We start from the raw sequence: 15497 nt of genomic DNA on the forward strand, positions 1-15497 counted from the left end.
GGGGGTGTCGACCGATCGACACCATCGGCCTGTTCGTCAACTACAAGAATTTGCTCGTTTCCGACAGCAGCCTGCTCATTGACAACAATAGCTTCAGCAATAACATTCCCTTCTGCATCAAGCTTTTGGCCCTGCTCATTGCGCAAGTTGCCCTCTTGATCCCTCAAAGCACCATCCTCATCACGAACCAAAATTATTGGGTTAACCATCTTCAAGGATTTGACTGCTTTTCTGTTGTCACGCTCAAGTTTTCTCAACTCTTGGTTGAAAGCTTCACAGTAGGAGCAGTCTTGTTGCTTCTTGTGTGAGGTCTTGGAGGCATGCACCTGAAACACACAAGAGAAAAGAAAACAAAAGCGTGTAAGGTTCAAATAAAAACAAAAATTTAGACGAAATTAAAAACTCAAATCTAATGGTAGATCAAAGAGTCCTCGGCAACGGCGCCAAAATTTGATATGCTCAAATTAAACCCTAGAGCTACTCTCTCAAATTAAGAGGTCACTGTAATACTTATGGGACGAATTCCACAAGGACTATAGATTACACAATAAATTATAGAGTTTTATGATTACGCTAAACAAGTTAATTTAAATAAAGAAAAGCAATGCAAAACATTAAAATAAAACTGTTGTAAATTCAGAAGATCAAAAACCGTCATATGTATATATCTTAAATACCGATAATAGCCTCATCTCTCTCTCCTCTTCACTCGTCGTCCCTTTGTGCGTGTCTGCGTGGAAATTTTGTAAACTTACCATTATGTCCTCGCCGGAGCGTGCCATTCTCAGTCTACTGCTTGACCTCGCTCTCTCCTTCGACGGCGCAGTCCTCGGAATTACTTTAGCTATTAGCGTCGTCGGTTCTGCTATCAAGTGTGCATCCACCAACGCCGCCTTTAACAAGATCAAAGATGCACCCGAAGTCTCCGTCGCTGACCTCCGATCAAGGGTGGATCCACGTTAGAGTAGGGAGGGGCAGTTGCCACTGTCAAATTTTTTTAGACTAGTGCTATTTTATAACAGTTTTGAATTATGCCCCTGGTAATAAATTCTTTTTTGCCCCTGTTACTCAATTTTTTCTATATTCACACGTTTTGACATCAAATGCGTCTTCCAATCTATACAAACCCAAGTTAAAAGTCCAATTTGTCTATTTATTTTACTAATACTAGGACTCAGACCCCCCGCGATGTCGCGGAGTAAATATTTTAGAAAAAAGTAAATAAAATTTAAAATTATACATCATAAAATCATTGAAATGTAAAAACATTGTTTAAAGTATTATAAATATAAGATATATTATGAAAAATTATGGTAAAGCTACAATTAAAAAAATCAATATGACAAAGTGATCCTAATTCAGAATATTGAACTAATGGTTGTAATGAGTAAATATAATTTTCTTTTAAATAATTATAATTAAAAACAACATAATATAAATTTTAAATATCAAAATAGTCTTAACGAAAAGTTACGATAAATAGACGCAACTATAAATTTTATATTAAGTTTTATTAAATTTCTATATTGTTATAGTGATTTCTAAAATTTTAGTTAGATTATAGAATAACATTGAATATTTGATATTAATATTCAAATTATTTAGATTAAACATAAAATGGAAAATTTGTTTCAATGAACAATGATTTACTATTATTTTTATTATTATTATTATTATTATTTTTGAATATTAAACTATTTTTTAACAAAATTTACGATAAAAATATTCCCAACTTTAAATTCTATATTAAGTTGTATTAAACTTCTCTATTGCTATAATCATTTCTTAAATTTTAGTTAGATTATAGAATAACATTGAATATTAGATATTAATATTTAATTATTTAAATTCAACATAAAATGGAAAATTTGTTTCAACAAACTTGTTAGTTACAGATGAAGAGACAAATATAAAGAGAATTCAAAAGACATTACTATTTAAATAGACACACCTATTAGACCGAAAAGTTGTGATGAAAAGATATAAATAAAATATAGTGAAAAGACACAACTTTACAATGAACAAATACATCTGTTTGTGTTTGCACTTGATTTCACCTTATAACCCATATAAACTGCTTTTAAATAGAAGACATCTTTATTACCATATTGAAAAGTCAAATTCAAAAATTCACTATATAATCCATCTAACTCTTGAAAAAAAAAATTCTAGGTATTTTCATGAAATTTTTATATTTAAAATTAACTAAAAGTTGTAAATTTGATTCATCATTCCAAAAATCTTTTGTTAAATCAATAATTGGAAGAATTTATTTACTTTTAAAAGAATGCATGCTAGAGAGTAATTTAGAAAGGTGTAAAAACTTTGATATTGAAATTTTATATTATTTTGTGTCATGACAAAAAAGTGAAAACAGTTCAAAAAAACAAATATATCTAGATTTCAAAAGATACGAATATTCGAATAAACACAACTCTACAATTAACAGTTGCAACTTTACAACAATGAACAATCGCAACTTTTTGTAAAACACACAATTTAAATTTTCTACAATTTTTTTAAAAAAATATCAAAAAGGTACGGTTGAAAAAACACAACTTTTGGTGGCATTTATTCAGATTGTTATTATATATAGACATTAAATTTTTATATTTAAAATTAACTAAAAATTGTAAATTAGATTCATCATTCCAAAATCTTTAGTTAAATCAAGAATTGGAAGAGTTTCTTTACTTTTAAAAGAATGAATGCTAGAGAATAATTTAGAAATCTATAAAAACTGTTGATATTAAAATTTTATATTAATTTGTGTGATGGCAAAAAAATGAAAACAGTTTAAACAGACAAACATATATAGATTTTAAAAGATACGGATATTCGAATAAACACAACTCTACAATGAACACTTACAACTTTACAAAAAACCGTTACAATGAACAATCGCAACTTTTTGTAAAACATACAATTAATTTTTTTTACTGTTTAGAGAGAGGCAACCGTAAATATTTTCTATCAAAAATATAAACTAAAGATAATTTGAATACAATGATGAGAACTCATTTATATATAAATTTGAATAGACACAACTGTTTGTAAGAGACACAGCTGTTGGCTTCTGCAGTTTTAAGAATGGAGTTCCTGAAATCAAATCGTGCCAAGATCTTCCTTATTTCTTGTAAGATGTTATCTGGATACCTTCTTTTCTCTTGTCAGTGCCGAAATTATATATCTGCCTGCTAGCTAACTCAAATTACTACTTCATCTTCTTCTTTTTGTTTTCTCAATCTCTTGATCATTTGACAATACTTAGTCCATCGTTGCAAAAAGGCTCTATTTCTGTTCATATATAAATCTTGGTTCTATAATCTTTGCAGATCAGAGATGACCAAGGACCAGATGATAGAGGAGCTTATGGATCAGACCGGCTTAATATTCTTAGGCAGTGTTATCTTGGGCATTGTGTCTGTTGGCATCCTTAGCTATGCTGCTGTCAGGTACTGGAGTTGTGTTAGATCAAATATAGTTATAGATCTGGGCAATGTTTTGATACGAAATCTGTTTAACTGTCTTTATCTTCAGGACCTGGAATAGATGGAAACTACGGAACCATCAGAGAGAGCTGTCACAGAGACCAAGTGAACCCATAGTCGATGATGAACCCGAGGATGCAGAGGAAATCCCAGATGGACAATTGTGTGTGATATGCGTGACAAGAAGAAGAGTACCTGCGTTTATTCCCTGTGGACATGTAGTATGTTGCAGGCTGTGTGCTTCAACCGTTGAACGAGAGTTAAACCCTAAGTGTCCAGTTTGTCTTCAGAGCATTAGGGGATCTATGCGTGTATATTACTCCTAGTGACTTTTTTCTCATTGTATCTAAATAGGGTAACGCAATTTGTACTCGAGAGAATCCGAAATTTTCAATTAACAAAAATAGTTTGACAATGATTTAAAAGTTCTTCAAGCCACTCTATATAGAGTGTGAGATTGCAGAGGATATGGAAAGCAAAGTTTTTAAAGGAAGAATATTTGTAAAGAAACCGATAAGAATAAGTAGCCAAGGATGACTTCCCGTCATATATGATCACCAGTCGCCGGAATTTGTCGGAGTTCTCCCGGAGCAAGATCCTTCTCAGGTACCTCATGTCCCTGACATGAGAGCTGAGACATGGTGTGTTGATACGGTTTAAACTGGAGCTCGGTGTGATTGAACTAGAGCCGATTCCGCTTCCACCACCGCGAGGGCTCTTAGAGAAATTCTGTACATTTGCCATTTGAGAAGAACACAGAGAGTTTGATGATTCTTGAAGCTTCTTTGTATTGAGGAAACGTCCACCGGAGCCTCTAGCTCTCTTTAAAGCATGAAGATGGCGAGACTCATGTAGGTACGGCTACAGGAAAAAGAAAACAAAACTTTGTTACTCACTCCCGAATTGCATCGAATCATTTTAGGTCTTCTTCTGAGTGAAAAAAAGATTCTTACTTTACGGCATTTGATGAGTTTGTTCTGAGCTTCGAGTTTAGCACGGTGCTTCCTGCGACGGAGGATTGCATGATACTGTTTCCCATTGACAAATATTGGTTCATTCTCTTGAACGTTATGAGGCAATGGCACTCTTGAAGAAACCAAACCCATCATCTCTAAATGTGGCAGCACCTGCACAAAAAGATTTTCAAATTAACCAATCAATGCGCCAACATCAGTTCAGAATTGTGAAAGCACAAGGCTTCACAGAACATTACCGTTGGTGTTGATGCATATTCATGAGGCAAGAAACCATTGAAATGTGATGTTTCAGAACATTGAAGAGAGACCAAGGTGTTTGACCACAAGTAGGAGGAGGAAACACAGAATCTTGAGAAACCATAGACGAGGTGGTAGTTGACTTAGTATATCTTTCAATAGGCTTTCCCGAGTTTCCGATGTAACCTGCATCAACCAAAGACAAGAAGAGAAACCCATTAGCGTTTTTTAGGCAATGCGATTAGTGTTCAAAAAATCAGTTAAATTTATTTGACCTGAGAGATTGGTATTAACAGTGCTGCATCCTGGTTCTCCTGTAGATTGTGTTGAGGATGAATCTTGATCTTGCAGCTGCAAACTCGAATGTTTCATCCCAGGGAATTGTGTAGTAGACATCATCATATCCTTTGTCAAGGTGAAAGATTCAGATCCTTGGATATTTGAGTTTGTTGGCATTGAGTTTCCCCAAGATGAATCTTTCCTTTGATGAAACACTTGCATTGTCTTCAAATCTTCTTACTTCAAAAATAGCTAAATGTCCAAACCAAACAAAGTCCAGTCATAAGTCAACAATTTTTTACCATGATCCCCAAAAATCAAACAAACCCAAAGAGAGAAAATGAAACCAAAAAGATCATAAAAACACAGATTCCAGGTTCAATCACATAGTAAGATTGCTAAATGATCTGAAGGGTTTCTAAAGATTCAAACTTTGAACATGGCTAAGAACTTACACATACATGCAAACACAAAGAGAGTGAGAAGAGAAACAGAAACTGAAAAAAAAAAAATTATGGGATTTGGAATAGAAAGAATCAGCTTATCTCTTTTGAACTCACTGATCCAACCAACCAAACAAACAGAGTTTTCTCTCTCATCACTCAAAAATTGAGTTTCTTTTTTTAAAGTTTTGTAATTACATCATCAGAAGTAAAAATGGAGCAACCAAATCATAACACACTACCAAATAAATTAAGCGAACAAGAAAGAGGGAGCGAGAGAGAGAGAGAGAGAGAGAGACCTTTGGTGTTTTGGATTTGGTAAGAGATGGAGGGAAAGAGAAGTTAAGTAATCAGCTTGAGATTATGATGATGATGATGGTAATGAAGATGATGATGATGCATGTCTCCTTCCTCAGAACATGGCTGTTTCTTTCTTCTCGCTTCCTCTCTCTCTCTCTCTCTCTTCCTCTGTCTTTGCAAATTGGGTATTGGCTATGGCTTAAAAGACTAATCCTGACTCCTTTTCACTTCTTTTTTTATTCGTATGTTATTTTTTTTCTTCTTCTCTCAACAAATACCAAATTTATTTTCACACACGATATCGTATTAGTTAAAGAATAGTTAAGTCCCTTTAATATAAGTATTTTTTTTTGTAGGGACGTCAAATTGATTAACTCAACTCAGTTCAACTTATTACCTAATGAGTTTAGATTAAATGAGTTCATAGGTTTGACCCAACTCATTTATTAAAAATAAATAAGTTAGGTCAACCTATGAACTCATTTAATCCTATGAGTTAAATGGTTAAATGATTAACTTATGTAAGTGAGTTCATACATTAAAACTAAACAGGAAGTACATCAAATATGCCTTGTGCTTTTTTCTTTATTCACTCACACAAAACAAAAACATAAAACAAACCCACAATGACAACAATGCTCGTTACATTCTAACTTTCAAACAGACACAAATTAAACAGGAAGTATACGAAGATGGTCCACACTCTTGTATACGACGATGCTCCACACTCTTCTTAGAATAAATATTTGAGTAACATGACAAGCAACTTCGACCAATGATCGCTGACTACAAGTAGATTCAGATGTATAAGCTGATTGAAGTCAATAGCAACACTGTTGATTGAAGTCAATAGCAACACTAAACACAGACTGCACACGTGAAAGAGAGTAACAAAGACAAACTAAGCTTCTCTTCTCTCTCACTCAAATTCATTCAAGCAAATAATTTATGTTGATCATGAACGTACCAGAAACATAAAACATAGTCAAGCTTTCATATTGAGTAGAAACAAACCTTGGGTTTTGAAAGCTTCATTCATGTTCTTTTCCACTCGAAGTTGGGTTTTCTCGAATTACAACTATCTCGTCCTTCTCATCTACATCATAAAAACCAGATTATACGAAGCAAGACAGCAAAATGGCATCAGAATGACAACTCTACATACACGAGCATAGTCAATCAAATAACAGCAACACACACGTACACAACACACAAATTTTGTCTCATACCTTCATCTTTAGTCGGATAACCATATAGCCAAGAACGAGTACACAATAAAGCTTGGACATTGCTAGGAAAGAGACGGTTTCGATACTTATTTGTTACGTGAGACCCAATGCTGAAAGAAGATTCAGAAGCTACTGTTGTAATGGGGATACTAAGCACATCCATTGCCATGTATGTTAGAGCACCAAAGCGTTGTCTATTTTCTTTCCAATACTGCAAAACGTTCAAATTGGGATAACTTTTCATGTCTAGTTTTGGGATAACGTTCAAGATTTCCAATACTGCCACTTGAACACGAGTCGTTTATAATCAAAGCTTTAATATTCTCTGTTTGTGCAGCTTGTATGTGTGTTTGACTGGAAGTATACCAAACTTCAGGTGTGTGTGTTTAGCGTGTTTATGTAACGAGCAAAACTTGGATTTACTTGTTCATTTAAATCCAACGAGAGTTGTCATCTTCTCACTGCACTTTCCCTGTTTGTTCAAATTGCATGCATTTATTCACTGTTTTGAATCTATCTTAACAATTTGTTGATGATCTGATTGAAGAGGAAGACATAATCGAAAGAGATACAGGGCAAGTTGAACATAGCTTAAAAGTCTTGAAACAGAATTATTTGGAAGAAAAAAAACATAGCATTCAGAGGTAAACAACACACAAACTGCTAAACACACTCTCAATACAACTCTCTTCTAGTCATTAAAAGTGGCAAGGACAACACACAAACTCAATACCACCAACCAACTAAGGACATAAACATGGTATATTAAAAAGTCACAAAACTTTTGTCGTCTACTTGTCCATCTCAACATGTTTAACTTCAAGGCACATGTGTTGTGGTCTTCCATCCCTCGTTTGCCTTATTATGGATTTGTACTCGGCACCTTCACGAGTCTTGAAACTTAAGTAGAAGATTGCATTGCCCGACTTCAACTTCAAACTTGACTCTATGTCTTCCTTTGTTTGTACCACCACTTTCTTTATCTCCAATGGGAGATGATCCACCTGCAAAACAAAAAAAAGCATATGGTTGAGAGAAGAGTACATACATGAGCCCAACCAAACAAATGAGTATACTCTCACTTCTCTAGGCTATATTTTTTTCCTCACCATGTGATAAATCCACAGAATGTTTGATCTATCTACTGATTCTTCTGCTAATCAAATGAGTCGCACAGCAACAACATCACAACAACCCATGAGAGAACAGAGTCATCAAAGCCACAGCAAACAAGCTCAGTTTATGAGGAAACTTCAATGAGAAGGCTAGAAGAACACAACACAACTCCACTCATAATCACCGAAAGCTAATAATATTCCACCTAATGTCTCATCACCACTATCCGCAAGAAGTGAAGGAAGATCTCCAGAGCTAAAGGTAAATAATATTCCACCTAATATCTCCAGAGCTACTCTCAGACATATGGAGGAAGATCGTGTATTGCCTTAAAGTAGTCAAACTTAAAGTTGAAATCGGGTCAATTTTGATTCGCCGTTGACTCGATAACGATCAAATTCGAAGAACCCAGGTCGAGATTTTGGGTGGTAACGTTACCGTATTGCGGGAAGAATTCCAACTCCGGGACCGTAAGATTTGCCCTTACCGGAGGAGACGACGTCTTCGGTAACGATACAAGTGCAGAAGCAAGGGTCACCGTGGCTGAGGGGCAAAATTGTCTTTTTCTTTTTTGCTCCTTGTTACTTACTCCATGAGTTCAGTTCTTGTTCGGTGAGAAGGCCAAACAAAAAAATATTTGAAATCAGACTTTATAATTCAAATTTCAAAAGGGCGGCAATTGGAATATAATGCAATTTAATTAAAATCTTGGTGATAAAATAGCTTATTTAGTTTTGATCTAAAACAAAAATCACGTGTCAACAAAGAAAACAATCCGTAGGCTATTTTTTTTTTTTTTTTGTTGGTAACCGAATTTTGGGCTCGTAAAAATTGAATCGATTAAGTTAACTAGAGAATGACTGACTAATTTCGCGAGCTGAGTTCAGTTTGAAATGCGTGTGTATCAATTTTGTTACTAATGTGCGTGTATCACCAACATCCTAATGTGTGTCTAATCTGTCTTAGTGCATTGTCACGTTATTTACTACTTGACTTATTGTTAAGCTAATTGTAAGATTTAAGAGATCTTTTCGCTCAATCGTGGTAGCATGTTCCTCTGCACAGTTGTTGTGTTTTAATCATAGTTCTTGGTCAACATATTTCCTTTCTTCCACTCTGTTTTCTCCATTGATATATTTTTAAAACTAATAGTACTAATTATCACCATAAGGAAATTGTTAGGATAATAACGTTCCAAACCAAATATGACAATGTTGCATAAATATAAGGACGCAAAAGTCTTAAGTTTAATCATTTACCAAAAAACTAAAGGTCTCAAAATTAAATGATAAAGTTATCTAAAATATGACAATGTTGCATGAATGTTGAAAATTGAATGATGAAGTTGTTTAAAATATGTAAATTTTGCAGAAATTATGCAGAAATTATGCAGAAATTTTGACCAAAAAAATATGTAAATTTTGCAGAAATTAAGTAGTACAAGACTACCACAATTAGTCTTGTGCGAAATACTCTAACCGAAACCAAATCGAAAAAAAAGAATTTTTTTTTAAAAAAAAAACATGAAATTAAGTACAAGACTGTTTCATTATTTATCATTAAACTCTAGGTCAAGCATCTAAAGTATGTCAAGTATTTGAATCATGTTTTCATTTGGGTAGAACTAACGGTTGCATGTATTGTTGCTTGATTTAAATCATCAACCAATAAATTAAATTTGCAGAAATTATTATGGTTCTCAAAACTTATTAATATTTTGATAAGTCCTGCTTGTTCAACCAGCAAAATTAGTCACTCATGTTTCGTTTTTAATATCTACAAACTTACTAAACTAAATAATTCTATAAACCTTTTAAAGACCAGCCAATAAAATCTAACCGTACATTGTAGAGTTCCCAAAAAGAACTTCGAGAGCAAGTAAGTGTCTAAGATCTATAAACTCTTAGAGCGACTGAGAGCAAAAGGAGAGAAAAAAAAAAGAAGGTTGGATTTTCGGAGGTAAGCAATTCGATTCAGATATTGTAAGATTAGTTTCATCTTCTTAAATATCCTTGCATCATTATGTCTATTGCATTTGTTGAGCATAAATTTTAAGAAAAATGCAAGCTTTATTCTACATCTACCAAAGGCTGGCAAAACTTTTGATCAGTTTTGTCTAGATTGGTTTATGTTTTCCACAGCACAACAATTATTAAAAGTTTTATTAAACATTGAGAGGTAAACAACATAAACTGCTAAACACATCCTCCATACAACTATTTTTTAGGGGCTGTTATTGGTTTTATGATTTTAATGGATTTGGAATTAAAAACAAAAATCATGTGTTATTCAATCATTGATTTTAAAATACTTATCAAAATTATATGTTATTACTTACTGGTTCTATGATTTACAAATAGTTGTTAAAATCTCATGTTATTCATTTAATGATTTATTTTTGGATTTCAATTTAAATGGATTTGAATGGATTTGAAAGTGTAAAATAGAAGGATTCAAATCCAAGAATAAAACATGTTATTTCAAAATCCATGTGTTTTGATTTTTATAATTTATAATTTTATATGGATTTAGAAATCACTTCTCCAATAACAGCCCATTAGTCATTTAAAGCCGCAAGGACGACAAAGAAATACCACCAATTAACCAAGGACATAAACATCTATAGAAATATTTCTGAAGTACATTTTGTGTTCAACCATTTAATTTATTTTAAAAAAAAATTATTTACACAAATAATTCCTGCAAAATTGCACTAAAAGCAATAAGTGAAATATGGTAAATATGGTTTCTTTCTATTTTCAAATATAGATGAAACCAATTTTCTCTTAAAATCAATAAGTTTTCTAAAATATCTCTACCGTTTCTCTACAAAATCAATAAGGTTGCTAAAATTGACAACATTAATATAGATACAATACTATTTTTTTTCACCTAACCACAAATATTATCAAAAGATAAAATTAAAATTTTAAAATAGGAATACATTGAATTCTATATCTATCATTTGGTAACTTACTATTGTTCCACAAAATCCTATGATTTTATAAACTCATATTTGTTATTTTTATGTTTGTAATTAATTAATTCATATTTGGTAAGATTTCCCTAGATTATTACTAAAAAATATGACTATTTAATGTTAAATATAAGAAATAAATCGAATTCATATGTAGATTCAGTAATAGGGGGTTATTGGTTCTATGATTTTAATGGATTTAGAAATCTAAACAAAAATCATGTGTTATTCAATCATTGATTTTAAAATACTTATCAAAATTATGTGTTATTATTGGTTCTAAAATTTACAAATACTTGTTAAAAGCCTATGTTATTCATTTTTAGATTTCAGAATTCATATTGTGTTTTAAATGGATTTGAAAGTGTAAAATAGAATGATTCAAATCCAAAGATAAACATATTATTTCAAAATCCATGTGTTTTGATTTTCATAATTTACAATTCTATATAGATTTAGAGATCAATTCTCCAATAACAGCCCCTAAGATTCCGATACATGAAATTGACAATATCAACTGAAATTATACAATCTAAATAATTATGAAAACATACTTGAAACCAACACAAAAAATACAATCCAACTAAAATTATAGAATCTAAATATTAATCAAGATAAAAAACAAATATATAACATGAATGGGAAACGCCGCTAGTAGCAACTCTTAAGTTTTCCTCCTTTCAAATGTTTTTTTTTCTTCGTAAAAATATTGCCCACTTAGGCACTTACCAAACTCGATTACTCGAGTGTTTCTGTTCCGGTTCGATTTTTCCAACACAAAATTGATCTAATAACCGAAAATCGATCCGGTTCTGGATTACCGGGTTTCCATTAATAACGTTAGCGTCAATCATAAGCGGCAAAAAAAAAACACCTCACAACTCTGCTTTAAAAACCTCTCTCTCTCTCTCTCTCTCTCGTCGCTGGCTCATCGGACTTGTTTCGATCTACTCCTGCAAAATCCGAAAACATGGTAAGTTTCTCTATTGGCTTTCTTCTTCTTTTTTCTTCGATTAGGTTACGTTTCATTGATCTATTTAGGGTTTAATCACTGTTCTCAAACCCGTTGAATGATGTCTTCGTTTCCTTGTGTTCAGGCTCTACCTAATCAGAAAATCGTTGATAATGGTGGAGGCACAGGTACCTCTTTTCGCCGTATTTCTAAATCGATTTGAAAATTTTATATTCGTTGTCAGTATCCTGAGACGCAGTTGAGATTTTTTGATCACGTACTGAGACTTGGTTATGTTGATATGGTGATATCGAGAAGGGACCGTATTAGTGAATAGTGATAAGAAGAAACCTGCTCGTGGTGGTGGTGGTGGTAAGCGAAAGAGGAACACGAAGAAGGAAGCTGAGAAGAAAGATGTGAAGAAACCCCGAGCGATCAGAACCAGACCACAGCAAGAGACTGAGTACTTTGAGGACAAACGTAATCTGGTAATGCTTTGTCTAACCCTAGCGTACTCTGGGGGTAAATTATGTATACTGCTTATGATTTCATCACTGCAATTTTGTGGATTCTTCTCTGTTTCTGTGATAACGTAAACGCTCTGTGAATACAACAATGTGATATAAAGAGGATTCTGTTCATCTGTTTGGTGGGGGGGCTTCTCTTATTGCGGAGCTGTTAAGAACTTTTGGTTCTAAGAAACTCGTTTGGTCGTGTCAGAATGCTATTGTGGGGTTTATCTCTATGAGAACAGTTGTATGTTATGGCGAGCTTGAAAACAAATGGCTTGTTTTCTTTTGTGTGTGTGTTTGCAGGAAGATTTGTGGAAGGCTGCATTTCCAGTGGGAACTGAGGTATATATATATATATATATATATATATATATTATTGGTTTTTTAGGAGCTTCAACATCTCTGAGTCACTCTCTCCATTGTGCTTTGCTTATATATGTTTGTCAAATTGTGATGGCAGTGGCATAAGTTAGATGCAGTTTATAATGAATTCAATTGGGATTTCAAAACTCTTGAAGTAAGTTACGTTGTTTTGGATTATTACATTCTCCATTTATGTTGTTGTCTATTCTATTGTCAGGGGTTTGACAAGAGATATATTCTGGTAATTTATTTATGTTTCAGGAAGCATTTGAGGAAGGAGGAATTCTCTATGGCAAGAAAGTCTTTGTTTTTGGCATTGCTGAACGTAAGATATGTTTTCTAGCTCGTTTTGAGATTTTTTTTCTTATCTTTTAATCACTTGTCTTTGGCACTTGTGTTTTCTTTCTAATTTGCTTCTCTAGTTCATGCATGTTTAGTTAATTTTTCTCTTCTTATGGTTACAGCTACCATCGAAGGATTAGTCCATGTCCCAACAGTTGTTGCTGTAAGTCTCTCTATTAACGGTTTGCTTGCTATCCCTGGTTATATAACAACCATTTCTCTATATAAGAAATATATTCTATATTTTATTTTGCAGGTTGAATCACCATTTCCGCCTTCTGATAAGATAGGAGTAAAATCGGTTCAGAGAGTAGAGGAGGAAATCGTTCCAATGAAGCAGATGAAAATGGACTGGGTTCCTTACATTCCTTTTGAGAATAGGTACCATGGTGATGAGATCTTCTCGCATTTTGGATGTTTATTACCGACAGTTACTATATTGCTTTTTCGTTTGTTCTTCTTGCAGAGGTAAACAAGTTGATAGGATGAACTTTCAAATTTTTACCTTGGGCTGTACGCAGAGGAGGTAAGAAACATGTTACATGGCATCATCACATATCTACTACTACTTGTAGTGTGATGAGTTAGGTAGCCCTCTTTTTTTGCACTTTCCTTTCTGCATATAATCTACAAGTTATGGTGTAGTCAATTAATTAAGCTTTGTACATTATCTGCAGATCTGCTCTCAGACATTTGAAGGAAGATCGTATCAAGATGTTCGAGTATTCCCTTCCTTGTGAGTTTAAATACTCTACTACCAGTACTAGTTAAAATTTGATAAGGGAACCATTTATACTATTCTTTATAATGTATGTGGGTACACAACAACAAAATCTAATGTTCTCTTCTTTATTTTTTTGCAGATTTTTATAACCCGTTCGTGGAACATGAACTTGATCACAGTACTGAGGTCGACATTGTGTTCCCCTCTGAACCGGCGCCAGTAAGTTTTTTTGGCATGCAATGAACATTGTATTGGAAGTGGCAGTCTTTGATAGGGGCCACTTTAATTTTGGGTATTCTCTTTTATAATCAAAGCTTTAATTTTCTCTGTTTGTGCAGCATTTTTGTGTGTTTGACTGGAAGTATGACAAACTTCAGGTGTGTGTGTTTAGCGTGTTTCTGTAACGAGCAAAACTTGGATTTACTTTCGAAAGAGAGTTGTCATCTTCTCACTGCACTTTCCCTGTTTGTTCAAATTGCATTCACTGTATGCTAAATCTTGAGATGGCTTTTTTGTTTTTGTTTTGAATCTATCTCAGGAATTTGTTGATGATCTGATTGAAGGGGAATTATTAGCTGCTGAGAAAAAGGATGAATTCAAAGTAAGTTTAAGCTGTACTGTAAACGCAAATTGTCAGTTCTTGACGACGACACTTGAGTATTTATTTGTATTCACAAAGTTACAATTGTTCTTTTCCAGGAGTTTGTGAAAGAGCAAGTTCGAGCAGCAAAGAAAGCTAATAGAGAGGCTAGAGAGGCTCGAGAGAAAGCAATAGAAGAAATGAGCGAAGAGACTAAGGAAGCCTTTCAAAGCATCAAGTTCTACAAATTCTACCCTCGCCCTTCACCCCATGTCCCTAGATTCGAGACGGTAAGTCATATAAGAAACCTGTTTTTGAAGTTAATTTAGTCATTCATACTATAAGAAACCTGTAACTTGAAAAATGGGTTTTGAGTATAGTTTGTCACAAAGCTCTGAATATGTGACTTGTGAAGCATCTTTGTCTGGTCTTTTGTTTTTGCAGTCGTCTATAATTAACCGATACTATGGGAGAGCTCATCAAGTCCTTTGATATGGAGTCTTCAGAACCAAGAATAATAGCTAATAATTATTTTTTAGTTAAAAAAGTAATGTTATTGTTTTACTATGAATGAATTTGTATTGAAATAAGATCTTAATGAGTCACTGTAGACACTCTAATTTTATGCCACCATTAACATTAGCAAGAATTTGAATTGAATTTGTTTTACTATTAATGAATAATAGCAAGAATATCGTACCTTTCGACTCCATTTTATATCAATTTTTTCCACACAATCTTATAGATTCATGGTCTAAATGGTAACTACGTATTTGGTAATGCGGGACAAAAAATTTAGTAATGCGGTACGGTTCAACTGCGGTTCATGTGGGAAAAATATATTTGCGGGACAAGTGCGGTTTTAACAAAATAACGGTACGGGATAATATTTGATTGGTGAAAAAAATTTGCGGTTCATAATATATAACAATATTAAAATTACTTATTTATGCATACTACTAAAATTACTTTCAT

The 15497-nt window shown here is 33.4% G+C and overlaps 2 protein-coding genes and 1 pseudogene across 4 annotated transcripts; 2 read left to right on the top strand and 1 right to left on the bottom strand.

The window, feature by feature from the left end:
* Positions 1-678: 678 nt before the first annotated feature.
* On the top strand, positions 679-3909 carry LOC104728899 (E3 ubiquitin-protein ligase SPL2-like). Its single transcript, XM_010447819.2, has 4 exons — positions 679-958; positions 3046-3136; positions 3336-3455; positions 3541-3909. The coding sequence occupies exons 1-4, from the start codon at positions 760-762 to the stop codon at positions 3815-3817; spliced, it is 687 nt and encodes a 228-aa protein (XP_010446121.2). The 5' UTR covers positions 679-759; the 3' UTR covers positions 3818-3909.
* On the bottom strand, positions 3865-5865 carry LOC104726061 (nuclear transcription factor Y subunit A-5-like; annotated as a pseudogene). The gene is made up of 5 exons (XR_015571183.1): positions 5727-5865; positions 4981-5236; positions 4705-4891; positions 4445-4618; positions 3865-4352 (listed from the first exon to the last, which is right to left on the bottom strand). The product of XR_015571183.1 is annotated as a nuclear transcription factor Y subunit A-5-like (transcript).
* Positions 5866-11911: 6046 nt separating this feature from the next.
* LOC104726065 (protein HEAT INTOLERANT 4) lies at positions 11912-15198 on the top strand. 2 transcript variants are annotated; one of them, XM_087471936.1, is made up of 15 exons: positions 11912-12022; positions 12147-12189; positions 12320-12489; positions 12817-12855; positions 12974-13030; positions 13138-13210; positions 13341-13381; positions 13475-13599; positions 13685-13744; positions 13896-13954; positions 14082-14161; positions 14281-14319; positions 14481-14543; positions 14642-14812; positions 14967-15198. In XM_087471936.1, the coding sequence occupies exons 1-15, from the start codon at positions 12020-12022 to the stop codon at positions 15012-15014; spliced, it is 1071 nt and encodes a 356-aa protein (XP_087328062.1). In that variant the 5' UTR covers positions 11912-12019; the 3' UTR covers positions 15015-15198. The 2 variants fall into 2 exon arrangements, with proteins under 2 accessions (XP_087328062.1, XP_010443136.1); XM_010444834.2 differs by having other exon boundaries at positions 13138-13201.
* Positions 15199-15497: the final 299 nt, after the last annotated feature.

Source organism: Camelina sativa, chromosome 11 (genome assembly GCF_030686135.1).
Source record: "Camelina sativa cultivar CO46 ecotype springtype chromosome 11, ASM3068613v1".
In the NCBI taxonomy this organism is placed as follows: domain Eukaryota; kingdom Viridiplantae; phylum Streptophyta; class Magnoliopsida; order Brassicales; family Brassicaceae; genus Camelina; species Camelina sativa.